This window comes from Myotis daubentonii, chromosome 1 (assembly GCF_963259705.1).
Source record: "Myotis daubentonii chromosome 1, mMyoDau2.1, whole genome shotgun sequence".
NCBI lineage: Eukaryota > Metazoa > Chordata > Mammalia > Chiroptera > Vespertilionidae > Myotis > Myotis daubentonii.
Window position 1 is genome coordinate 34827448 of NC_081840.1, and position 26159 is coordinate 34853606.

The 26159-nt window shown below is 36.9% G+C and overlaps 2 protein-coding genes across 19 annotated transcripts in view; one reads left to right on the forward strand and one right to left on the reverse strand.

The window, feature by feature from the left end:
- The window catches only part of KIAA0586 (KIAA0586 ortholog), a 104636-nt gene that overhangs the window by 48507 nt on the left and 29970 nt on the right, over window positions 1–26159 (reverse strand). For all 18 annotated transcript variants that reach the window (XM_059694611.1, XM_059694605.1, XM_059694663.1 and 15 more), the window contains 10 exons: window positions 22876–23063; window positions 20466–20576; window positions 18529–18606; window positions 18120–18313; window positions 16231–16349; window positions 11510–11709; window positions 8409–8565; window positions 7810–8029; window positions 6915–7150; window positions 1628–1695 (listed from right to left, as the gene is read on the reverse strand). In XM_059694611.1, coding sequence (XP_059550594.1) covers window positions 1628–1695; window positions 6915–7150; window positions 7810–8029; window positions 8409–8565; window positions 11510–11709; window positions 16231–16349; window positions 18120–18313; window positions 18529–18606; window positions 20466–20576; window positions 22876–23063 — 1571 coding nt within the window. The remainder of the gene's footprint in view (window positions 1–1627; window positions 1696–6914; window positions 7151–7809; window positions 8030–8408; window positions 8566–11509; window positions 11710–16230; window positions 16350–18119; window positions 18314–18528; window positions 18607–20465; window positions 20577–22875; window positions 23064–26159) is intronic.
- On the forward strand, window positions 3489–3736 carry LOC132217077 (small ribosomal subunit protein uS14-like). The gene has a single exon (XM_059667104.1). It carries the CDS (start codon window positions 3516–3518, stop codon window positions 3684–3686), a length of 171 nt encoding a protein of 56 aa, XP_059523087.1. The 5' UTR covers window positions 3489–3515; the 3' UTR covers window positions 3687–3736.

Sequence of the window (26159 nt, forward strand, 5' to 3'; positions counted from 1 at the left end):
TTCAACTTTTCCTTTGCCTTTGCGCTGATCTCAGGTACTTGACTAGGGAGCAGGTAATGGAAAGCCATCATTGGAACACCCCACTGAAGCTTCATGGTGCCTCAAAATAGAACTGTCCCAGAAACATGGGCCTAGGAGTCAAAGAAACTGGATTCCCTTGCAAATGCAAGTATTAACATGATATTTAATTCCATTAGTAGTTTTTTACTTGGGTATTTTATTTCTCATGAAATAAAGTTTATTAACTCTTGATTACAAGTCCTTATTCCCCAGCTGTATACAGATAAATGTCTATTGGTACATGAGTTATTCCCAGTTCTTCAAGATTGTACTTCTGCATTTGACTTTATTCTGAATTTGTAGTATATCTGATTTAGGCTTAGTAAAAATATCAAAATTAGAATTTGGTTTCAAATATAGAAAAAGAGCCGAACTGGTTTGGCTCAGTGGATAGAGCGTCGGCCTGCGGACTCAGGGGTCCCGGGTTCGATTCCGGTCAAGGGCATGTGCCTTGGTTGCGGGCACATCCCCACTGGGGGGCATGCAGGAGGCAGCTGATCGATTTCTCTCATCGATGTTTCTGGCTCTCTGTCCCTCTCCCTTCTTCTCTGTAAAAAATCAATAAAATATATTAAAACAAACAAACAAAAAAAAGCAAATATAGAAAAAGAAAGATGTTATCATTTAGTCCTGGTTTAGTTTGGTTATTTACGTAGAACAAACTTAAACAGGCTTTGGCACCATGATCAAGTTCTATGAATGGATAAAGATGACATAGTGAGCCCTAACCAGTTTGGCTCAGTGGATAGAGCCTGTGGTCCAAAGGGTCCTGGGTTCGATTCCGGTCAAGGGCACGTACCTTGGTTACAGGCTCCTCCCCGGCCTGGGCCCTGGTCAGGGTTCGTGCAGGAGGCAATCAATGGATGTTTCTCTCTCTTTCCCTCTCTCTCCCGCTCTCCCTAAAAATCAATGGAAAAATACCCTCAGGTGAGGATTAACAACAACAAAAAAGATGAGATAGTGACACATTAAGTAGGCCAAATGTGAGTATAATGCTTCTCTGAAAATAAAGAGATCTCATTTAAGACTTCCCTCCATTTTATTTTATAAATTATGTCAATAAAAATAAAATTTTTAAATGCCATCTTCTTCTTTTTTTCTTTTTTATAGAGCTAGCTAAATGGTAACTAGGAAGGGCTAGTGTCCTTGGGTCTTATTTCAGTTTATTTTACAAAATATATTGAAGTCAATTATTTTTAGATCAAAGAATCATAATCATGGTTAGGAAAAAATAACAAATGTATTACAAGACAGAGGTTTAAGCTGCTAAGGTCCTGCCTGAAGTATTGTAAAGGCGACATATTCAGGTAACAATTTGCAGAGCTAGATTTCCATTACCTAATTACATTAACTGTATTTTTTAACTACTGGAGCTAAAGAACTTAATAATTTTCTTCTCATTCTCACAATTATAACACTGAGATGTGCAAGAAAGCAAATTCCTTCATGGTACTTTATTAAATTTTATGTTTCTGACTCAAATATTGGAGAAAAAAGCCTGATCAGTAGTAGTAAGCTCATCTTCATGTCAGGTGTCAGAAGTCAATATGAGTCGGTCATTTCTTACCATATCATGGGCATCATGTAGAGTGCTGGATAAGCTATCACTTAGGTTTGTCAGATATAGTCCTAAAACTAGAAAATAAAATGTAAAAGTTTAGACAAAAGAAGAAACATAACTCTAAGTAAATAATCTGACCATACAGCTATAGAACATTACATTTAAACTTACACAAAGAAAATACTGGCAAAGTTCATAAGTAATAAATCACAAGTTAATCTCACCTCTTCTTTTAAAGTACATTGAATAATAAAGCTGAATTTTTGTTTCACCTACCAACTTGTCAGAAATTTAAAAAGAACTATAAATATCAACTGTAACTATTAAATTGAGAAAGAGGCACTCCTATACACTACTGATGTAATTAAAACCTGGTTAAGATTAAAAACTGATTAACCTTTCTGGAAAACATGTTGGCAATGTATCACTACTTTACCATGCATATTTTGACTCAGCAATTCCAATTCTAGGCATGTATCAGTTATCAGGTAAGTGTAAGGATGGTCATTGGAGAATTAAGTACAGTACGGAAACACAAAACAATCAAAATGTCTACCACCATGGCACTGTTTTAATAAACTACACTAAAAAGAAAAAAAAATAAGGCCTTGGCTGCTTTGCTCAGTGGTTAGATCGTCAAGGATCTAATTAGTCAAAAACAGCGTTTGACACTGTCCTGCATTAAAGATTGAGAGGTGTGGAAGATCTACCTAATACAGAGTCACAAACCCAAACAGGCAGCCCAAATGAGGAGACAAAGAAACAAACCACAAATGAAAAAACAAGGGAATTCTCCAGAAGGAGAGATAAATGAAATGAAGGTAAGAAATTTATCTGATATAGAATTCAGAATAATGATGGTAAAGATGCTCAATAGCAGAAAAGATATAGTAACTATGAAAAGAGAAATAAAGAATAGCATAGCACAAATAAAGAACACATTGGAAGGAATACACAGCAAATTTGGGGAAGCTGAGGATCGAATCAATAAATTAGAAGACAGAGTTGAAAAAATCATTCAATGAGAGAACCAAAAAGAAAAAACAATTAAAAAACACGAGGACAGCTTAAGGAAGCTGTGGGACAACGTGAAACCTAACACTTTTCAAATAGCAGGTGTGCAAGAAGAGGCAGAAAGGGTGAAAGGGATAGGGAACATGTTTGAAGAAATAATGGCAGAAAACTTCCCTAACCTGGTAAAGGAAAAAGTCACACAAGTTCAGGAGGAACAGAGATTCCCCAAGTAAGACGAACCCAAACATGCCCACATCCAGAAATACCATAATTAAAATCCTAAAAATTAAGGACAAAGAGTGAATCATAAAGGAAGCAAGAGAAAAGCAAACTGTTACCTACAAAGGAGCTCTCACAAGGACACCTGATTTCTCATCAGTAACTCTACAGGCCAGAAGGGAATGACATGAAGTACTCAAGGTAATGGAAAGCAAGGATCTGAAACCAAGATTACTAAGATGACTATATCCAACAAGGCTACCATTCAAAAGATAGACGGTCAAATAAAGAGCTTCCCAGACAAAAAAAGGCTAAAGGAGTACGTCACCACCAGGCCAGCATTACAAGAAATGCTAAAGGAACTGCTGTAATGAGAAGAAATAGAGAGAGAAACCTAGGCTTACAGATCTTCAGCCTGCGGACCAAAGGGTCTCAGATTCGATGCCCAGTCAAGTGCATATACTTCGATTGCAGATTCCCCAGTTGGGGCACATTAAAGAGGCAACCAACTGATGTGTCTCTCTCATATTGATGTTTCTCTCTCTCTCTCTCTTTCTGACCCTCCTCCATCCTTTCCATCCTCTCTAGAAATGAATGGGGAAAATCTTCAGGTAAAGATTTTAAAAAAAGCCTTTTGCCTCGTTGCTACAGAGTGAGCAAGATGGGTCACCAGCAACTCTACTGGAGCCACCCGAGGAAATTCAGCCAAGGTCCTCGTTCTTGCCGCGTCTGCTCAAACCGCCACGGTCTGATCCGGAAGTACGGCCTCAACGTGGGCCGCCAGTGTTTCCGTCAGTACACGAAGGACATAGGCTTCATTAAGTTGGACTAAGAGAACGTCCATGAATGGTTCGTTCAAGACCTCTACCTCATGACAGAATGCTATCTTGCTTTCCATTTGTACATAAAATAATAAAAAACAAAACAAACAAAAAAAAGAACTCTATGTATTGATATAAAAAGATGTATACAATATGTTATTATGTTAAAATATTCAGGTTTCAAAATAATATGTATACTATATCGTATTTTTAAAACATATTTTAATTGACTTCAGAGAGGGAGAGAGAGAAACATCAATGATGAGAGAGAATCAGTGATCAACTGCTTCTCGCATTCCTGCACGCTCACTACTAGGGATCGAGCCTGCAACCCAGGCATGTGCCCTTGACCAGAATCGAACCTGAGACCCTTCAGTCCGCAGGCCAATGCTCTGTTTACTGAGCCAAACCAGTTAGGGCTAGTATATCTTATTTTTAAAGGTAAAAACACATACACATACAAATATACAGGGTGTCCCCCCAAAAATATATACCACTTTAACAGCTGATAGCTCAATTTTGACAATGAAATGTCTTTTAACAAACACTATCTTTATAATTATTCAAAGTGTGTGTATGCATTTTTGGGGGGACACTTTATATTTTGTTTCTGTATATGCATAGAAAATGGAAGACTGGAAGGGAAGACTCCAAATATTAAGAGTCATATTGGGAGGAACCAAGATGGCAGCATAGGTAAACACCTGAACTTGCTGCCTTGTACAACCACTTCAAAAATACAACTAAAAGAGAAAACGGACATCATCCAGAACCACAGAAAGGCTGGCTGAGTGGAAATTCTACAACTAGAAGGAAAGAGAAAAGCACACTGAGACTCAGAGGAGGTGCGGAAGTAAATTACAGAGGTACGGAGGCGCACGCAGAAAGGGTGGGCAACTGAGGACATGATTGTCTTTTTCAATCGGGAGGGAGACACAAGCTCCCGACTGCTCTAAACTCCAGTTCCGGGTGAATCTCTGGGGACCCAGACTCATACGGGGAGAAACTGGACTGCCTGGCATTGGGCAGAACTCGAGGGCGGCTTTCTCTCAGAGGTGCCTGCAGCGATTACCATTTACCACAGGACAGTGAAACCCGGGGCCTCTTAGGGCAGAGCTGAGGATCAGCCATAGTTGTTTGCTCCGCCCTGTTGATTCCCTGAGACCCCGCCCCACCCAAGCTGTGCGCAGAGCCGTTTGCATATGAATGGCCTGGACCTTTGCAATCTAAAATTACCTAACAAACTGCAGCTGGGTCAGAGAGACCCAGAACATCCAAAAGAAGGCCAAAGGCTCCACAGCAACTTGCATTGCTTCACAGCTGGGCCTCATCTGGGCACCTCCAAACCCCAAACAAAGAAGAGGAATCTACAGATCTCTCAGTAGCTCCTGCTGGGTAGCCTCAGGCAGAGGCTAAATTAGCACCTCCTTAGAAATCCAAGAGCCAGTATACCCAGTGGTCAGAGTAGGACCATCCAGATTACAACTCCTCAGATCCATAAGGGACACACTCAGGGGGCAGACTCAGTGAGCACCAAAGCCCCACTGAAGCAAGGCTTGCCCCAGAAGGATGTCTCCAGCACAGAAGTTCTCCCACCATACACTCAGCTGATTCTCACAGCCAACTGGCCTGGAGGTCAATTCCTCCCAGTGATACCAACTACAATCAAGGCTTAACTACAACAAGACTGTGCACAAAGCCCACAAAGGGGTGCACAAAGAGTGTCCACCTCAGGTAATTGGGGAGGCTGGGCCACTGGGCCTACAGGACACCTAGCACACAAAGCCACTCTATCAACACAGGGAAGCATAAAAAATGTGGAGACAAAGAAACAGGTCACAAATGACAGAAATGGAGGAAAGCAAACTACTGGATATAGAGTTCAAAACCAAACTTATATGGTTTTTCAAGAATTTTCTAGAAACCAACAATAAATCCAGTGAGACCCTCAAGAAATCTAGTGAGACCCTCGAGGATATGAAAAAAGACCAACTAGAAATTAAGCATATACTGACTGAAATAAAGAATATCATACAGAGTTCCAACAGCAGACTAGAGGATTGCAAGAATCAAGTCAAAGATTTGAAATACAAAGAAGCAAAAAACACCCAACCAGAAAAACAAGAAGAATCCAAAAATATGAAGACAATGTAAGAAGCCTCTGGAACAACTTCAAGCATATCAACATCCGAATTATGGGAGTGCCAGAAGAAGACATAGAGCAAGATATTGAAAACCTATTTGAAGAAATAATGACAGAAAAGTTCCCCTACCTGGTGAAAGAAATAGACTTGCAAGTCCAGGAAGCACAGAGAACCCCAAACAAAAGGAATCCAAAGAGGACCACACCAAGACACATCATAATTAAAATGCCAAGGGCAAAAGACAAAGAGAGAATCTTAAAAGCAGCAAGAGAAAAACAGTCAGTTACCTACAAGGGCGTACCCATACGACTGTCAGCTGATTCCTCAACAGAAACTATGCAGGCCAGAAGGGAGTGGCAAGAAATATTCAAAGTGATGAATAGCAAGAACCTACAACCAAGATTACTTTATCTAGCAAAGCTATCATTTAGAATTGAAGGTCAGATAAAGAGCTTCACAGATAAGAAAAAGCTAAAGGAGTTCATCACCACCAAACCAGTATTATATGAAATGCTGAAGGGTATTCTTTAGGAAGAGGAAGAAGAAGAAAAAGGTAAAGTGACAACAAATACATATCTATCAACAAGTGAATCTAAAAGTCAAGTGAATAAAAAATCTGACGAACAGAATAAACTGGTGAATGTAATAGAATCAGGGGCATAGAAAGGGAGTGGACAGACAATTCTCAGGGGGAAAGGGGTGTGGGGGGTACAGGAAGAGACTGGACAAAAATCATACACCTATGGATGAGGACAGTGAGTGGGGGTAAGGGCATGGGGTGGGGTGGGAACCAGGTGGAGGGGAGCTATGGGGGGAAAAAAGAGGAACAACTGTAATAATCTGAACAATAAAGATTTATAAAAAAAAAAAAAAGAGTGATATTAATTCTGGATTTATGAGGGAGATTTTACTTTCTAAGGTTAAGGCCAGGAATTGTTCACTTGCAGAGTCCATATTCTTTTTACTCAAATCTTGAGAATTAAGTAAAAACACTTTAATTAGAGAAACTATTACTTAGGAATTATCAACATCCAAATATTAGTTAGGAATTACCATAATCTAACCAATGAAATCAATTTACACAAGTTAACGTACTCTTGGGAGCTGTTCTTTGACCATAGTTATATAGAAGCTCTCCTTCAGAGATGTGTCTTTCAGGTTCAGTGCTCAAGGTGCTCTCCATTGTTGAGGTATCAGAACTTGGCATTTGTACGGGGGATGGGGCCTTGGTGCCAGCAGGAAGTGGCATCACAGGAACTGGCTTCGGAGGAACAGGTTGAGCAGGGAAATCCATACTCTGAGGTTCCTCCTCTTTGGCCACAGACATTACACTAAGAAGAAAAAGACATATTTTGAACCTATTAGGTCACTGAAGACCTATATTAATTTTGATATTCAAATTCAGATTCAAAGACTATATCTTCTTTAGCAACGTATTTCTATAATCTGCACTATTATAATTAATTAATAAGATTTATTTTTCCAAGATTGTTTTCATGCTCTAACCATAGACCATCTTGAAAGTTCTACCATCCACAAAATAAATCTACATAGGGATATATGGTACTATCAAGTCAACTTAGCCTGGTAAATATTCATACTGGGAAAAAAATAATTTTCTATTTTATTAACAATATGATAGAAATCTTTATTTCAGTGTCTCCAAAAAATGTTTTTTTTAAAAAAAGAACCAAAGGTATAAATTCGGTAAAAATTTTGAAAACTTAAAATTTATGACATGTCTTTCTATCTACAATAATAAAAGCATAATATGCTAATTAAACCGGACAGCCGAAAGTCTTCTGGACAAAGCTGGGGCTGCGAGAGCCAAGCCCCTTGCACGAATTTCGTGCACCGGGCCTCTAGTTAAAGTATAAAGTAGCTTCTGATTTATAAAACTTCACTTATCATCTCTGATGTTTTCAATGGGTCACAGAAGTCAATTAAAGAGGAAATGTACAGTTTCTAGGAGTGAATATGTTATCTTTACATAGCTCTCGGGTGAAGTTCTTCATGAGGAGAGTTAGGATTCTCTTCTTCCAATGGCAGGTCGCCATCACCCCATGGCTTGGGAAGCTCTGGACTTGATATCTTCAATTTATCAATGGAAATCTCTGACAAAGTTGGGGTAAGAGCAGCTGCAGGAGGAGGTGTAGTAGCAGGGGTAACTGTTGGAGTATTAACAAGTGTGGCAGCAGGCATGTCATTTCCTGAAGATTTTTTTAAAAAAGAAAAAAAAAAGATAAAACAACTCCATAGCAAGGCAAGATATATTGTTTCAGAAATCCCATAACATGACAATAGCTACTAGTGGAAAATTTCCCAAATTAATTCAGTAAAGTATAAGAAAATAACCTTGAAAAGACATCACTTTTAACACTACCATGAACTTATAGTAGTGTAAGTGTCTATTAGATTAAATATTTTTAAAAGTGGCAACCAATTTATTAGTTTACATGCAAGGAAAAATGATTTACTAAAACCTAGTAAACAACATGCATCTGTATACTAATCTATGAAACAAACAAACCATGGAATTTTATTTCATAGTTACTAATTAAAACTGAATTATAGAAATAAGGTGTGTACCTTTTTTGGCAAATATTTCTTTCACAGGAAAAGCTGTATCATGATCTGAATCACAGGGAGAAGAATCTGGAGTTTTCACCAACATGTGCTCCTTAGGAGGTGAAGGTGAGTGAGGAGGAGTTGGCTGTGGGGTAGCCACTGGGGTACACACTCTTGCCTAAAATAAATTAACAAAATAAGATAAATGGTGCTTATAATCACCCAAGCAAAGGTAATTTAAAACAATAAAATGAGCTTATTCAGAGATTACACAGATTTTAAATGGGTGGGGGGGTGGGGGAGAGCCCCAAATACCCTGGCTCTTGAACATCTAAGCCAGTGGTTCTCAACCTTCCTAATGCCGCAACCCTTTAATACAGTTCCTCATGTTGTAGTGACCCCCAATTTCATTGTTACAATTTGAACATAATTAAAGCATAGTGATTGATCACAAAAACAATTTGTAATTATATATGTGTTTTCCGATGGTCTTAGGCGACCCCTGTGAAAGGGTCGTTTGACCCCTAAAGGGGTCGCGACCCACAGGTTGAGAACCGCTGATAAGCTATTTAGTTTCAAGACTAGCCTGTAGAATAACAGCAGGCAACTGAAATAGCTCTCCCTCCCTCTGATATAGGCCCCAAAGAAATCGAGGCTGCCTCTTCTAATATGGAGAAGATCAAACAAACACAGCTGCATATCAAACCCAAACACAGCCCGGGTAGACCATGTACAGAAAGAATTTTAACTAACAAGATATCAAAAATCAGCCTTTTAGCACAAAAGAAAACAGCTTATGAAAAGCATTGGAAATACATTTTCACCATGGAATACTACGCAGCAGTACAAAAGAAGGCTCTCTTACCCTTTGAGACAGCATGGAGGGACCTGAAGAGTATTATGCTAAGCTAAATAAGCCAGTCAGAGAAAGACAAGTATCATAATACCTCACTCATATGTGGAATCTAATGAACAAAATAAACGAACAAGACAGATCGAGATATGGACGCATGGAACAGACTGGAATCTCAGAGGAAGGCGGGGGGAGAGTGGGTGGGTGGGAAGAGATCAACCAAAGAACTTGTACGCATATAGGCATAACCCATGGACACAGACAATAGAGTGGTGAAGGCCTGGGGTGGGGGATGGGGGCGGGGGAAGGGGACATAAGTAATACTTTCAACAATAAATATTTTTTAAAAAGCAATGGAAGAATAATAAGTAGGGGAGATCAAATAAAGACAATATGGAGATGAAAAATACTGGGGAAGAAAAAAATTACAGTTTGAAATCAATTTGTTAAGTAGATAATCAATCATTCAAATGTTTCAAAATTCAAAAGGTGCAAAAGGATGATAGTGAAAATTAGGTTTCCTTTCTTAGCCATGCTCTATCTATCTAGTTCCCCTCCCCAGAGTTACTAAATATAATCTTGTCTTAAGGCATTTCATATGCATAGATTATTAAATTTCCAGTAGTGGGACTAAACAGTTAAAGGGCTAATTGCATTTTTAATTTGAATACATCTTGCCAAATTTGTCTCTACAGGGTTGTTATTTTACTCTAACACTGTGGAAAATTCCCATCTTCCCCAAGGTTTGCTGAACAATGACATTATCAAACTTTCAGTGTAGCTATTCAGTAAAAATAAAGTTTCAGTGACATTTTTCTTATTATCAGTGAGACTGACCATCTTTTTATATGTATACAGACCATTTGTATATCTTTTTTGTGTGTAACTTGCCTGGATATGTCCACATGCATAATACTACATAGTATTAACATATCAATGTCAAATTGTGATAATGCTGTCTGATAATGCTGTAACCTAGCAGAAACTTCATTTCTTTAATATGACCCTTTCACCTTCTTTCCTTTTGATTCAAACTGGCCTTGTCCAGCCTAAGAGTATCCTAACTCACCTGCCTCTCCTTCCCTTGCACCTCCACTCCCTAATCATCAAGCCCTCAGTATAATGATGTTCTGGTGGTCAGTGGCGTTAAATAATCTTAGGAACAAAGCCTCAAATCTGTTGACCACAGAGACAGAGTTCCAAACTATAGATAACTTCTAGGCCTCAGCTGTGTTTCAGCTCCAGAACGACCTACTGACCACATCCTTGCAAAATTCGACAAAGTAACACCATGGCTGACATGGGGACCAGATGCAATAAACAACTAGTCCCTACCCTAGTGCTGACCAATCCATAGAGATCAAGACCCTAACCCAGCCGTGGGCAAACTACGGCCCGCGGGCCGGATCCGGCCCGTTTGAAATGAATAAAACTAAAAGGAAAAAAAAAAGACCGTACCCTTTTATGTAATGATGTTTACTTTGAATTTATATTAGTTCACACAAACACTCCATCCATGCTTTTGTTCCGGCCCTCTGGTCCAGTTTAAGAACCCATTGTGGCCCTCGAGTCAAAAAGTTTGCCCACCCCTGCCCTAACCTCTTAGTCCCCCTTTATAACCCATCCCCTAGAAGCCATGGGGGAGCTATGTCGTTGAGCATGAGCTAAACCTGTGACTCTGGGCATGGCACCATTTCCTTAAATATAAACCTTTACTTTCTTGGCTGCAAACTCCTATTTGCCTTTAATTGGGCCTTGATGTGTGCAGGCAAACAAACCCTTTTAGCTCAGAAACCATAGTATTTTGGTTATGTAAGAAAGTGCCTTGTTCTTAGAAAATACTGCTGATGCTTTTACAAGTGTCATGCTATCTGGAACTTTCAGATGATTTTTAAAGAAATAGAACATAAAAACAGATAGATATATGTTCACTGTCTCATATGTTTAATTTTTCTATGAATTTAAAAGTTATTAAAGTAAAATGCAGGGGAAAAGTTACTGTAATCATAACAACAGGCAATTAATCTCCACCACAAACTATGATTTTATGATACTCATTTTAAAATTTGCTTATTTTCAGTGAAGGCCTGGGGAGGGGGTGGGAGCAGAGTAGAGGAGGTCAATGGGAGAAATGAGAAAACAGCTGTAATATTTTCAACAATAAAAATAAATTTAAAAACAAAAATAAAATTTGTCCATTTTACTTTTTTTAATAAATGTATCAAAAATTCCCCAGGAACCCAAGTTATGAAAGGAGAGTCACACCTACCGGCAGGCATGTTTCACTTGCTAAAACGTCCCCAGCAACACCTGGAGCGACAAGATCTTGCTTCTTTGCTTCTCTGTCCCCCAGCATGACAGCAATGGTCTCAGCAAGAGCTTCATTCACAAAATGACTAACCATGTCTGAGCTCACAGGAACCCCAGCATCAACAAAAAGCTGGAGGACGCCACCACTTGTTCCTTCCACTACAAAGTGAAAGAATTTCAGAATAAGTGGGCAAGGAACGTGCTTACAATCCAAACCTTAATTCTTAAAATTTTAGAGATGCAAACATATGTGTACAATGGGATGAGAGGAGAAATAAAAATGAAAATAGAAAATCTACTTATTATGAAGAAGAAGATAACTTAATAACGCACATTCTCTCTAAGCAAACAAAAAAGGGAAGGAAAACATACAGATGAAAATTTACTTATATGGCCTCTTCCCTACCATAAAATTTAGTGATAAAAAGGATTTACATCCACATTAAATGTTCTATCTGAAAACAATCCATATTTCCAAGGAAACCCTGTGACAGATCTTGGCCAAAACACAAGGATACAATGATTGTGGGGGAACCTCAGAGAAATGGTAGCTGCTTTATAAACATGAAAACAAACCTGCCTTCCTTTCTAGTTTCAATACTAACATTTACAGTTTAGATCAGTGATGGCAAACCTATGACACGTGTGTCAGAGGTGACACGCGAACTCATTTTTTGGGTTGATTTTTCTTTGTTAAATGGCATTTAAATATATAAAATAAATATCAAAAATATAAGTCTTTGTTTTATTATGATTGCAAATATCAAAAAATTTCTATATGTGACACGGCACCAGAGTTAAGTTAGGGTTTTTCAAAATGCTGACACGCCGAGCTCAAAAGGTTCGCCATCAATGGTTTAGGTGCTTGATATCAGAAGCTCCACAGGTATATTAATTTTCCAAATATGTTGTACTTTTAACCTGTATGAATGTTCAGAAAATTCAGTGAAATTTTAACAACAGACTTTACTAGACTTAAAGTGGCTCTATTTCTAGGGCTTTGTGTGGAAAACATGTAAACAATGACCTATATGACTTGATGGAGATGTGACCTCTCAAAAGAGCACTCTATTAATTAGTACACCTATGGCAGCAATATCTAGAAATCCCTAAAAAGTGGGTATGTGTGTCTTGTTGAGGGATAAGTAATTATATGTTGACATCTCTCCTTTTTCATTCCCATAATTCATTATTTGGGTGTGACCAAAATCAGAACATCTCTGCCAGAAAGCACAAAAGCAATACCCAAACAGGCAAAATAAAAACAAATGCAGAAGACAGTGGCGGGAGGTAAGGGCATGGGGTGGGGTGGGAACCAGGTGGAGGGGAGCTATGGGGTGAAAATAGAGGAACATCTGTAATAATCTGAACAATAAAGATTTATTAAAAAAAAACAAATGCACATGCTTTTGCAGAGAAGAAAACAGGATACAAATATCCAATTTGAAAATTTTAAGATTTTCATACAGAAAAACATCAATTTCTACCAGGCTGGGGTAGCTCAGTGGCTGAGCATCGACCTAGGAACCAAGAGGTCACAATTCGATTCCCAGTCAAGGCATATGCTCAGGCTGCGGGCTCAAACCCTAGTGTGGGGCATGCAGAAGGCAGCTGATCAACGATTCTCTCTCTCCCTCTCCCTTCCTCTCTGAAATCAATAAAAATATATTTAAAAACAAAAAATACAGAAAAACATCAATTTCTTCAAAACATGGTTGGTCATTTTTTACTTTCCTTCAAAATATGAGATGATGAAAGAAAATCCAATAAATTGTATGGAGCTAGGATCCAGGCTATGACTGGGTGGTGACTGAGGAAGACCAAAGATAAGAACATATAATAAACAGTAACTCCAAGGCTTTGGAGATTGGGTGCTTGGAAAACTGTGATATTATTAACAGAAATAGAAACAAAGGAAGACCACATTTGTTTAGAAAAATGAGATACATTTCAGACATGCCAAGTTTGGGATGCCGGTGGAACAAGTGGAAATAACAAGTTTACAGCCTAGAAGTGTGTCTTAGGGGTCATAAGTGATGCAGGAAAAGTAATGGCAAAAGAAGGCTGGAAAACAGAAAAGAAACAGAGAAGAGCACAGAAAGTTGGGAAAATTTTTATTCAAGTAGCAGGGGGAAAAGATGAGGAAATGAGGCCTTAAAGAAATAAAAAAGATAAGGGGAAGAAGAAGCTAAATTCTAAAAATCCAACACCAGTAGAACATTTTAAGAACTAGAGGTGGTCAACAGTGTCCACGCTAGAACCATACGGGAGGACAGAGATTTGAAGAGACTGTTTTTAACAACCAAAGGCTGTGAGAGAACAGTTCTGTTAGGGGGAGGGCAGAAAGTCAAACCATAAGGACAAAGAGGAAGCAAATATGGACTCTGGTGTCTAAGATTTGAGCAGGTAAGGGATAGCCCATGGAGAAGGCAGAGTAGGTTATTTAGGTGTGGAAAGAAGGAAAAAAATAGAGTAATATATAAAAAAAGAGAAGAACAAAGTAGGACTTACACTATTCAACTTCAAGAATCATTTTTAAATTTACAGTAATCAAGAAGTATGGTATTAGTATAAAGATAAACTTGTAGCTCAATGGAACAGGATAGGAAGTCCAAAAACAGACCTCTATGTGGATAGCCAGTTGATTCCCAACAAAAGTGTCAGGGCAGTTCAATGGGGGAAAGAATAATCTTTTCAACCAATAATGCTAGAGCAACTGAATATCCATATACCAAAAATATAAGTCTTGATCCTTACTTCAGACCATATACAAAAGTTAACTCAAATGTACCAGAGACCCATGTGTCTTCTAAAAGAAAATCTTAATGATCTTAAGTTAGGCAAAGATTTCTTAAATAGTACACACACAAAACAAACAAACAAAAGCCACCACAAGCTATATAAGAAAAACTGATAAATTTTATAAAAATTACTCTTTTGGTCTTATAAAGATAATGTTAAGAAAACAGAAAGGCAACATACAAACCAGGAGAACATGTTTGCAAAACATGTATCCAAGAAAGAACTTGTATCCAGAATAAAGAACTTTTACAACTCAATAATAGGAAGACACAAGCCCCATTTTAAAAATAGGCAAAATATTTTTAAAAAAATACTTTACCAAAGTAAATATACAATTGATAAATAAGCATATGAAAAATTGTACATAATCTTAATCACTAGGGAAATGCAAATAAAAACCTGAAGGAAAGCCCTAACTGGTTTGGCTAGGTGGATAGAGCGTTGGCCTGCGGACTGAGGGGTCCCGGGTTCGATTCCAGTCAAGGGCATGTACCTTGGTTGTGGGCACATCCCTAGGAGCAGGAGGTGTGCAGGAGGCAGCTGATCGATGTTTCTCTCCCATCGATGTTTCTAACTCTCTATCCCTCTCCCTTCCTTTCTGTAAAAAATCAATAAAATATATTTAAAAAAAACAACCTGAAGGAGATATCTCTGAATGTTTACAGAATGCCAGAATAATTCAAAACACTGGCAACGCCAAACATTGTTGAGGTTGTGGAGCAACTGGAACTCTCATGGACTGCTGACTGGAATGCAAAATAGAATAGCCACTTTGGAAACATTTAGCAGTCTCTGGTAAAGTTAAGCATTACTTACCATGTGATCAAGAGAAATTTAAAAATGTGTCTAAAAAGTCTGTTTGCAAATATTCATATCACAGATTTATAATAGCCAAAAACTAAAAGACTACAAATGTCTATCAACTGGTAAATGGATTACAAATTGTTGTATACATACAGTGTAATATTATTACGACTGTCAAAGCATTGTGATAAATAAGACAAACACAATAGATATGCACTGTGTGATCATGTATATACAAAATTGTAGAAAAAGCAAAAAAACAATGAAAGAATGAAGATCAATGGTTGTTAGGGCCTGGTGGGCATGGGAGGGGGTTAGGAATTGACTTCAAAGTGGTATGAGGGAACTTTTCGGGATGATGGAAATGTTTTTCAATATCATGATCCTGCGGCTAATATACAGCTGTGTTTATTAAAACTCATCAAACTGGACACTTAGAATTGGTGAGTTTTATGGCAAATAAGCTATATCTCAAAAAAGCTGTTGCAGAAGGAGGGGAAAGAAAAGAGGAAGAGGGGGAGGAGATAGAAGGAGGAGGAGAAGGGAAGAGGAAGAAGAAGAGAAGGAAGAAAAGGAGGAATACTACCCTTAAAAATACTACCCTTAAAAATAACCTCTATGAATGATGTAGGTTCCATAAAGAAAGAAGCTCCTTTATTCATTCAATCGTCACATAAACTCTTAAATGTTAGTCAAGGGCTAAGCACTAAAGGAGAAACATCCTTAATCCTGAGTAATTTATAGTCTAGTGAGTGAGACAGATATGTAAACCAATCACAGTACAATGTGAAAGTTACTATATCAAAGATATATACAAAGTGCTATATATAACAGTTTGGAAATAATAGAGATTTGGGGTGGGAGCAATGTTATCATCATCTGAATGCTGCAGTATGAAATAAGGAGGTGAGGGAGAGCTAACTCCACTCCAGAGAAGATCTGAGAACTGATATAAAAAGAGCTTATCTTTTGTCAGGCAAAGAATACCTGACTTCTAGAATATGCAAATCCACAATGACCTGAAAGTTTTGTCTTTTAATAACAAAAAAATTAAAGAGATTCCATTTCACTTACCAATGTCAGAACTCAACGGTTCACTTGCCTCGCTGGCTGAAACACTGACATTAGCTATGGCCTGTTGTTGGATTGGAAAGAGCCCAGAGATAATTCTTGACATTATTTCTTGTTCTACCCTAGAGGATAAAAGTTAAGGATTCCTAAATTTGAGTGAAATGTAGAAAACATTAGAAATACTATGCTTAAAAATAGCCTCTAACCATCCATAAGCACTAGCATTTCCATGTGAAAGCAGTCATTCTAAAAGCTGAATCTGGAAGAGGAAACAATCAAATGTATCCCCTAGCAAAATAAACCACATGAAATAGATCTCCATGTGGGAGATAATTCATTACATCCAATTAAAATCTTTCAGACTAGTCTAAAGAAGAATTTAACAGACCTCATAAATTCCTAAGAAGGTTTAGGTCAACTATACCTAGCATATCATGCACCTAAAATGTTGGGTTCTCTACTCTGAAAGCATGCATATAAAACCATATAAGATCAGAGCTGGAAAAGAAGTCCAGCTCTCTTCAAGGAATAAATATATAGACTGCAATATAGATAGGTAGTTTTCCTCTTAAAAAAATAATTTATTTCCGAAGTCATTGTTAACATGGAGAAAAGGAAGAAGAAGGGGGAAAATGCAATGAAATAGGAGACTGCCTCTGTACATGAGAACAGCTAATACACGGTTAAAAATTATTATATGCCCTGGCTGGTTTGGCTCAATGGATAGAGTGTCGGCCTGCAGACTGAAGGGTCCCAGCTTTGATTCCAGTCAAGGGCACATGCTCAGGTTACAGGCTCAATTCCCAGTAGGGAGCATGCAGGGGGCAGCCGATCAATGATTCTCTCTCGTCATTGATGTTTCTATCTATATCTTCTCCCTTCCTCTCTCTGAAATCAATAAAAATATTTTTTTATACAATTAATATACAAGTAATAGATGTTCATTGTCGAAAAATCAGAAAACATTAAAAAATTTTTAAACAGGCAAGGCTCCCTCTTAATCCCAGATTCAAGGATAAACACAGTTAACAATTTGGAATATAATTTTCCATTTTTTTCTCTATGCCCATTTATTTTGGAGTGAGTTCTTATAAACTACTAGAGGCCCGATGCATGAAAATTCGTGCAAAGGTAGGCCTTCCTTCCCCCGGCTGCCGGCACCAGCTTCCCTCCAACACCCGGGACCCGGGCTGCTTCCCTCCTCCAGCCGCCTGCAGGCACCAGGGACCCAGGCTTGCTTCCATCTGGCCCGGCTTCATCAGGAAGGACGTCCGGAATGATGTCCAGAAGACATCCGGTCTAATTAGCATATTACCCTTTTATTATTATAGATGATTAAATCATTAGAATCCTGCTTAGTTTATGTACCAGTATATAAATAATGTATTTCAACATGACTAAATATTTTTCTAAACCTAACCTTGATAACTGTATTAATATTCAGTTTAGTTTATTCCATAACTTGCTTAAAGTTTCTCACAGGGATAAAAATAAGTTCTGAAGTTTATATAAGTAACAAACAGAACAGTGCCTTGTTTGTAACAAGCACTATTGCTGCTAAGTAAGCTACGGCCTGTGGCAGAACTGTAATTTCCTTAGGATAAATTTCTGGAAGTGAATCACTAGATTGAAGAACATGTACATTTTTAAGGCTTTTTTACTTAACAATAGCTCTTTTGCCATTTAGACAGTCTAAGTACAAGTATTCCAGGAGAGAAATAATACCTCCAACAATTAGTTACACACTAAGTATCACATCAAATAGTTTCCAATGACTATAGCAAAGAAATTTAACAAATGAAAAGAGACAAGAAAGATTTTCAACCGAAACTCACTTTCCATTTATATTTGCTACTACAATTCTGTTAACACCAATGCCTCTTTAAACTCACCACTGAATTAAACTACTTTCCAAGGTTTCTTTTCTCTGAATTACTTTATCCAGAATATCAGCAGTGGGATGAAAAGTAGAAGCAACTGGTGGAAATGGAGGACCATTATATTTTGTAGAAGCAACTTTAACACTTCTATTAAACTCCAGAATTGGTTCAGAATATTCTGGAATTTCATCACATTTTTCCTCTTCCTGGTAATAATAAAAACAAAATGATTATATTCATATATCAGTTCAACACTGCTGAGTGACAAGTATAGGCAGGGAACTTATATAGATTAGTTAACTTAACCAACACTTCTAAATTAATGAATGGCATTTCAACTAGTTTGATCGCATGATTTACATACACATTTGTCTATAATATGGAAAAATACTGGTAGAAAACGGTTTCCAAGATCTGTTACCTGTATGACATCAATTACTTCATCAAAGTTAGTTCCTGGAAACTTCACCTCTTCATCTACCTTCGTTAATTCTGGAGTCTAAGAAAGCATTTCAGAAAGTTTTTGTTGTGTTTACTCTTTTTAATTTATACATGACTTATCATATTTCTACCCATAGCATAAGCTTATAATAAATAGCCCTATTTTTTAAATTTTAACATCCTATTCAGAATTTAATTCATTTGTAAATGAAATCCAAGACAGTCCCACCCGTTCTGTGTGGCTCAGTGGTTGAGCATCAAGCTATGAACCAGGAGGTCATGGTTAAGATTCCCAGTCAGGGCACATGCCCAGGTTTCATGCTTGATCCCCAGTAGGAAGCATGTAGGAGGCAGGTAATCAATGATTCTCTCTCATCACTGATGTTTCTCTCTCTCTCCCTCTCCCTTCCTCTCTGAAATCAATAAAACTGTATATTTTTAACAATCAACTCCTAAAAAAAAAAATCCAAGACAGTCCCAAAGCCATTAGGTTCTCATTTCAATAGTCCTAAAAAATTAAATATAAGTTTTTCTGTCAAGGATTCCATCAACAATGCAACTTAAGTCAAGTTGGTATGATTTTGATTTCTCTCCTAGAGTTCAGATAAAGTGCTTGTATATGTAGATATATAAGTATACACATACAAACTCACAAAAAGACAGATATAGAATAAAAAATTTAAAAAAATAAATAAAATAATTATTTTACAAATTTAGTCTGTAGGCCTCACTGAAAGTAATCTAGTTACCTAAAACCACAAACAGCCTTCTGAGAGCTGAATGATAAAGAGTCAGAAATTATTATTTGTAATCATATATGTTTTAATAGACTTCTGGTGGAAAAAAATTACTAATGAAAAAATTAAATCTGACACAAATACATTTAGGTTCAGTTCTATTTTACTATTTCTAATTATGAAAAATTGTTGGTTTTCTCCTTTTCCTTAAGAATGTATTCTTATAGAAGCATGGAATAGACTGACAAATCTCAGAGGGAAGAGGTGGAGGAGGGAGAGATTAACCAAAGAACTTAAATGCACATAGGCATAACCCACACACACACAGATAATAATAGTGTGGTGAAGGCCGGGCACTGAGTGGAGGGGTCAATAGGGAGAAAAAAGGGGGCATCTGTAATACTTTCAACAATAAAGATAATTTTTTTTTATATTTTATTGATTTTTTACAGAGAGGAAGGGAGAGAGATAGAGTTAGAAACATCGATGAGAGAGAAACATCGATCAGCTGCCTCCTGCACATCTCCCACCGGGGATGTGCCCGCAACCCAGGTACATGCCCTTGACCGGAATCGAATCCGGGACCCTTCAGTCCGCAGGCCGACGCTCCATCCACTGAGCCAAACCGGTTTCGGCAAAGATAAATTTTTTTTTAAAAAGACTATATATACTTGAGGACCAAATTTGCTTACGATAGATGAAATGTGGGGAAAATTACGGTGCTTTTTGATGTGTAGTAGTAGAGTCTTAACTTCATTACTCAGTAGCAAATAAATACTTGGAAGAAATGCATATAGTACAATGACAAAGTAACATCCCCAAACATAAACTCCAATCATCATTATAAAATTCACATTCAGAAAACCTATATTTAGTTCCCATTTAAATCAAGATTCTCCTCTGAAGAGAAAAAATTCTTCACATATAAGAGTATTACAACTTATGTGACCAAAAAGTTACACTAAGGATTATGACTTTCAAAATATTTATAAATGTAAGAATCTTAGAGTTCCGTTTTTAAGTTCAAAAGCAATTCCAGGTTCATTCTTAATCTTCTCCTTAAAACCTAAACTATTATAATGAATTATAACGATAATGAAAGACTCTGCAGGGAATAACATTAGTTAAAACCTATAGTGAGACATTACTTAAAACTATAAAATAAATTTCTTAACAATACCTGCATCCATGTGCTCAGAGGAGGAGGCGATGCTTGTTTGGGACTAGGCAGAGATGGACTGACATCAATGCTGACATTTGAAATGCTGTCAATATCTACACTGGGTAATACCTAAAAAAGAAGACAACATCTAGCTTTCTGTTCATCATTTTCCTCAAATACTTGATATCTATATATCAATAACATATATTTAACTTTTTATTGCAAAGTCAATGAAAATAATTTTTTAATTATGAAAGGATAATTTACAAAATTTGGAAAATAAAGGGAAACATACAAAACCCTACTATCTTAAGAAAGCTTCATTTTCACTATTCCTTTTACGTATCTTTTTACTACCACTTATATGTAGGCAAAATATACAATAATTTCATTCCTGATTTTTCAATGTAATTAAGTCAGAAACATCCAACCTTGTTTAGGATGTACCTTGTATAGACTTCATAATTATGTTTTAAATGACTGTATAATATTTCAACAAATACACATGCCTTTACTATTAATCATTCTCCTGTTGGCAAACATTTAGGATACTCCTAATATTTCTTCTATTATATGCATATCACTACAAAAAACTTCTTAGTATATATAGGGTTTATTTCCCTAAATTTTGAATTATATCCTTATACTAGATAGCCAAATACTAGATTAAATTTTTGAGCCATAGGGCATGAATATTTAAGATTCTTGGTAATTACTGCCAAAATGCAATCCAAACGAGCTCTATTTACAACATCAAAAAAGGTGATCAATTATAAGTTTTACCTAACCTTTCCCCAAATTAGATAATATAACTGCTTCGTCAATAATAGTTTTTAAGCCGAAACCGGTTTGGCTCAGTGGATAGAGCGTCGGCTTGTGGACTGAAAGGTCCCAGGTTTGATTCCGGTCAAGGGCATGTACCTGGGTTGTGGGCACATCCCCAGTGGGGGATGTGCAGGAGGCAGCTGATCGATGTTTCTCTCTCATCGATGTTTCTAACTCTCTATCTCTCTCCCTTCCTCTCTGTAAAAAATCAATAAAATACATATAAAAAAAAATAATAGTTTTTAAATGGAGGTATATTATTTCAATTTGTATTATCTGGGTAACTAGCAAGATTTAAATTATTCAGTTTGCTTGATTATAAATTGTATTTCCTCTTCCCTAGAATCTTATTCACGTTCTTTGAATATTTCTGGATTTGTATCTATGTTTTCTTATTAATTTATGGAGGTTTTTACATTTAAAAATTAATTCTTTCTAATATATTCATTTCATATGTTCTCACTACATGTGGTTTTCCTTTTTATTTAAAAATTTATTACATATTTAAGTTTTAGATTTTATAGATTCAAATCTATTTTTATATTATTTCTAAGTTTTCTTGTCTCATATTCAGACTTAGCTTAAACTTTGATAAAGATGTCATGCAATTATCTTCTAATTTTCCCTATTTTTATATTTTGTGGTTACACATTAGCGTATTGCCTGCTTGGAACTCATTTGCTATATACAGAGGAATTTTAGAGTCTTAAAACTGATCTATTTTCCACATTGCTAACCAATTATAACATACTTTTTTTCTTTTACAAGAATCCTATTTCTCAACTGATTTATCCATCCCATATTATATTATATTTTAATTAACCAACAAAATTTCTGAAATACTTTTATAAAGGATCAGTACCAAAACACAAACTTTTTAAAACCCTTTGTTCCTTCAAATGATTCCAAAGTTCAAGTTTTTTTAAAAAAAGTCATTTTTTAAAAATTACAATTTCACTTAAATTATACATTAACTAAGGAGAATTGAGTACTTGAATATATAATCTTCACATATAAGTTCTTTCTCTATTCAAATCTTCATCTATCTATATATATAAAAGCTGAACAACTGGAACAGTGGAACCACCAGAACAATGGTGGCTATGACACACACTGCAGCAGCCAACCAGCCTGATCTGGGCCCTGACTGGCCCCCAACACACCCGATCAGGGGCAGGGCTGGCTGGCCAACCACTTGTGGCCCCTCCCCACACCGGCCAAGCTCGATAAGCCCCCATCAGGGCAGGCCGGGCAGACCCCAGCTATGCACGAATTCATGCACCAGACCTCTAGTATGTTTATATAAAGATTGATGTATTAATAAGTCACAAACACTGTATTTTTAAAATTAGTTACAATATATTGTTCAATCATTCCCTTTGGAATATCATCAAGCCACCTGGATATGAGTCACTGGCTTAAAAAGGTACCTTAAAGCGTGCAAAGCTAGGAAAGAAACATCACATCACCATGATAGTTTTAAAGAAAAGACCCATGATAAAAGCAAAATTTTCATGAACACACATAATAGATTTTAAGTACTCAAGTTAAGCCAAAATTTTTTTCCTGAAAAACTTCTGTTCATGCACCCTGGGGTACCTACCTGTACAGCAAGCTGAGGCGGGTCCTTTTTTTCCGACTTCATTTCTACAATTGCTATGTTAGGTTTCTTTACTCCAGTTGCTGGTTTTCGAGAGGATGGAGGAATAGAAGTAGTCACTGTTATAGGGTGTGGCTTGTTTACAATTGCTCCAGCAGGTGGCATGGAATCACTATTACTTTGGGTTTGTCCTAAGAAGTTTGGAGGAGAAAATGAGTCAACAATTTCAGAAATAAAGGAAAAATCCAATATACAACTTAGGTCTTCATGGCTATATTCTCATATGAAAGAAAAGCACCATCTGCAACCACCTTTCCCATCTAGCATCACCATTGTCAACAAACCATGTCATCCTTTTAACAATGACCAACATTTATTTGGCTTTCATACGTACTAAACGTTTCACATACACTATCTAATTTAACCCTCAATATAAGCCTATGAGGTATCAATAATTTTATAATTGAGGAAACAGAGGTTTAGAAACATAATTTGCCAAAGGTCATAACTGTTTCTAAGTGCCAAAGCCCAGACTAAAGTATAATGTATTATATTGTATTATTTTTATTCTCAAATCTTCATAGAGCAACAATGGACAGAAATAAAACCAACAACAAAATACCAATGTTTGACCACCAATAAACAGCATGTAAGCCAACTATTTGGTGATTATTATAATTGTCAAAAACTTGTTAGCTTTCAGTTCAGAAGTTCTACTTGTTATGGTACAGAGCATTCATTAAAAGTATAGACTCAAGCCCTAGCCAGTTTGGCTCAGTGGATAGAGCATCAGCCTGCAGGCTGAAGGATCCCAGGATCGATTTCAGTCAAGAGCACATGCCCGGGTTGTGGACTTGATCCCCAGTAGGAGGCGTGCAGGAGGCGTCCAATCAATGATTCTCTCATCACTGATGTTTCTATCTCTCCCTCTCCCTTCCTCTCTGAAATTAAAAAAAACATTAAAATTTTAAAAAAGCATAGACTCTAAATAAAGCCAGACCACCTGGGTTTGAATCTTGGCTCCACTCTAGCTATGTAGCCTTTGACAAATTACCTAACTTCTTTGTGCCTTGGTTTCTTCATCTATGAAACTGGTACATTACTGCGTTTTATAGGGGGATTAAAGTAGTTAACATATGTAAAGGGCTTAGATCTGTACCTGGCACACAGTAAGAACTTTTTAAGTTTTAGTATTATATCAGTAGAAGGTATGTTCGAACAGACATTAGCCACCAAACTAACATGTCATTAACCCATAATATCAAATATAAAAGATTCTCTCATGTTAAAAAATATCCATATTTAAATCATTCATCAAAATTAAGAAAGAATAGTAATGACACTAAAAGAGAAAAATAGCTAACTAGTGAGAGCAAAAATGATTTGATCAGTTTTTACAATAATGAGCCTGAGACCTCAAATAAGTAACTAATCAATTATTGGCTTAGAATATACAACCACACTATTTTACTTATCACAGTCTAGTTCAAATGTACATAAAAGGTACTTTAAAGTATTTCCCCTAACACATGATGATATTAAACCTGTCAAAATTCTTGAATTCTTTAATTTTTATGAATGTCTATGACAGCTGTGGGCAAACTACGGCCCGCAGGCCGGATCCGGCCCGTTTGAAATGAATAAAACTAAAAAAAGAAAAGACCGTACCCTTTTATGTAATGATGTTTACTTTGAATTTATATTAGTTCACACAAACACTCCATCCATGCTTTTGTTCCGGCCCTCCGGTCCAGTTTAAGAACCCACTGTGGCCCTCGAGTCAAAAAGTTTGCCCACCCCTGGTCTATGATATCTAAACAATTTTAAAATTTCATTTCATCTACAGCAATGTACTATAAATACCAAAACAATATTTCCTGTGAGCAGAATTCATATCGGAGACATTCTGAGGTCTTACCCACAAATATACTAGGTGTACCAGTCAATAATAGCGGATTTTGTAATCAAAGAAAACATGATAATTTCAAGAGAAACTCAAAAGTGCTTTATTCAAAGTAATGCCCATCGCTAGCCACACATTTCCCCCATCTCTCAGGTAATTTGTGGGTACCGTCCCAATAGAACTTTTCTTGTTTTGAGGCAAACCATTCAGAGGCCCAATTTTCCACTTCTTCGTATGTTTTGAAGTGCTGCTCAGAAAGTGCATGTGCCATTGATCGGAACAAGTGGTAATGTGAAGGAGCAAGGTCTGGGGAATATGGCGGGTGGGTTAATACTTCCCAGGCAAGATCTTTTAACGTGTCTTTAACTGGTTTTGAAGTGTGTGATGGTGCGTCATCATGAAGCAAAATTACTTTGCCGTGTTTTCTGGCACATTCTGGTCATTTCACAATCAAAGCGTGGTTCAAATTGATTATTTGTTGTCAGTAGCGATCAGTATTAACGATTTCACCTGGTTTTAGAAACTCATAATACACCACACCTTCCTGATCCCACCAAACGCAGAGCATTGTCTTATTTCGGAAGCGATTTGGCCTTGCAGTCAATGTTGATAGTTGACGTGGATCAACCCATGATTTTGTGCATTTGGGATTCTCAAAATAAATCCCCTTTTCATCACAGTCACAATTCAATGCAAAAAAGACTTTCTTTTGTGCCATTGAAGCAACATTTTACTGATGACTTTTCCTTTTTCCATTTGTCTTTCATTCAGTTGATGTGGCACCCATTTTCCTTCCTTTAAAATCTTTCCCATTGCTTGTAAATGATCAGAAATTGTTTGCTGAGCAACATTTAATCTTTCTGCAAGTCGTTTTTGAGTTTGACACACATCTTCATCCAATAATGCTTGTAATTGTTGGTCTTCAAACTTTTTCGGCTGACCTGGACGTCTTTGTCTTTCACATCAAAATCGTCACTTTTAAAGAGTTTAAACCAGCATTTACACGTATCTTGAAATGGAGCATGTTCACCATAAGCTTCCCGAAGTATATGGCAACTTTTTCTTCAAAATAATGAATTAAAACTTTCCGCAAGTCCTCTTTTATTGGCACAAAATTTGACATTTTTAAGTGTAAAAATATCTATGATGATAACACCTTCAGCATATTTGACATATGAAGTTTTGAAGCTTGTTGTCAATACAACAAAATAGCATACATGTCAAATCGCATATATACAACATATGTTGATATATTGAAAAAAATCTGCATTATTAACCAGTACACCTAGTAAACAACATATAAGGGAAAAGATAGGTGACTATCATGTCAGCACCATTCTTTAAGTTCTGCTACTGCTAATATGAATTTTAAATTTACCCATAT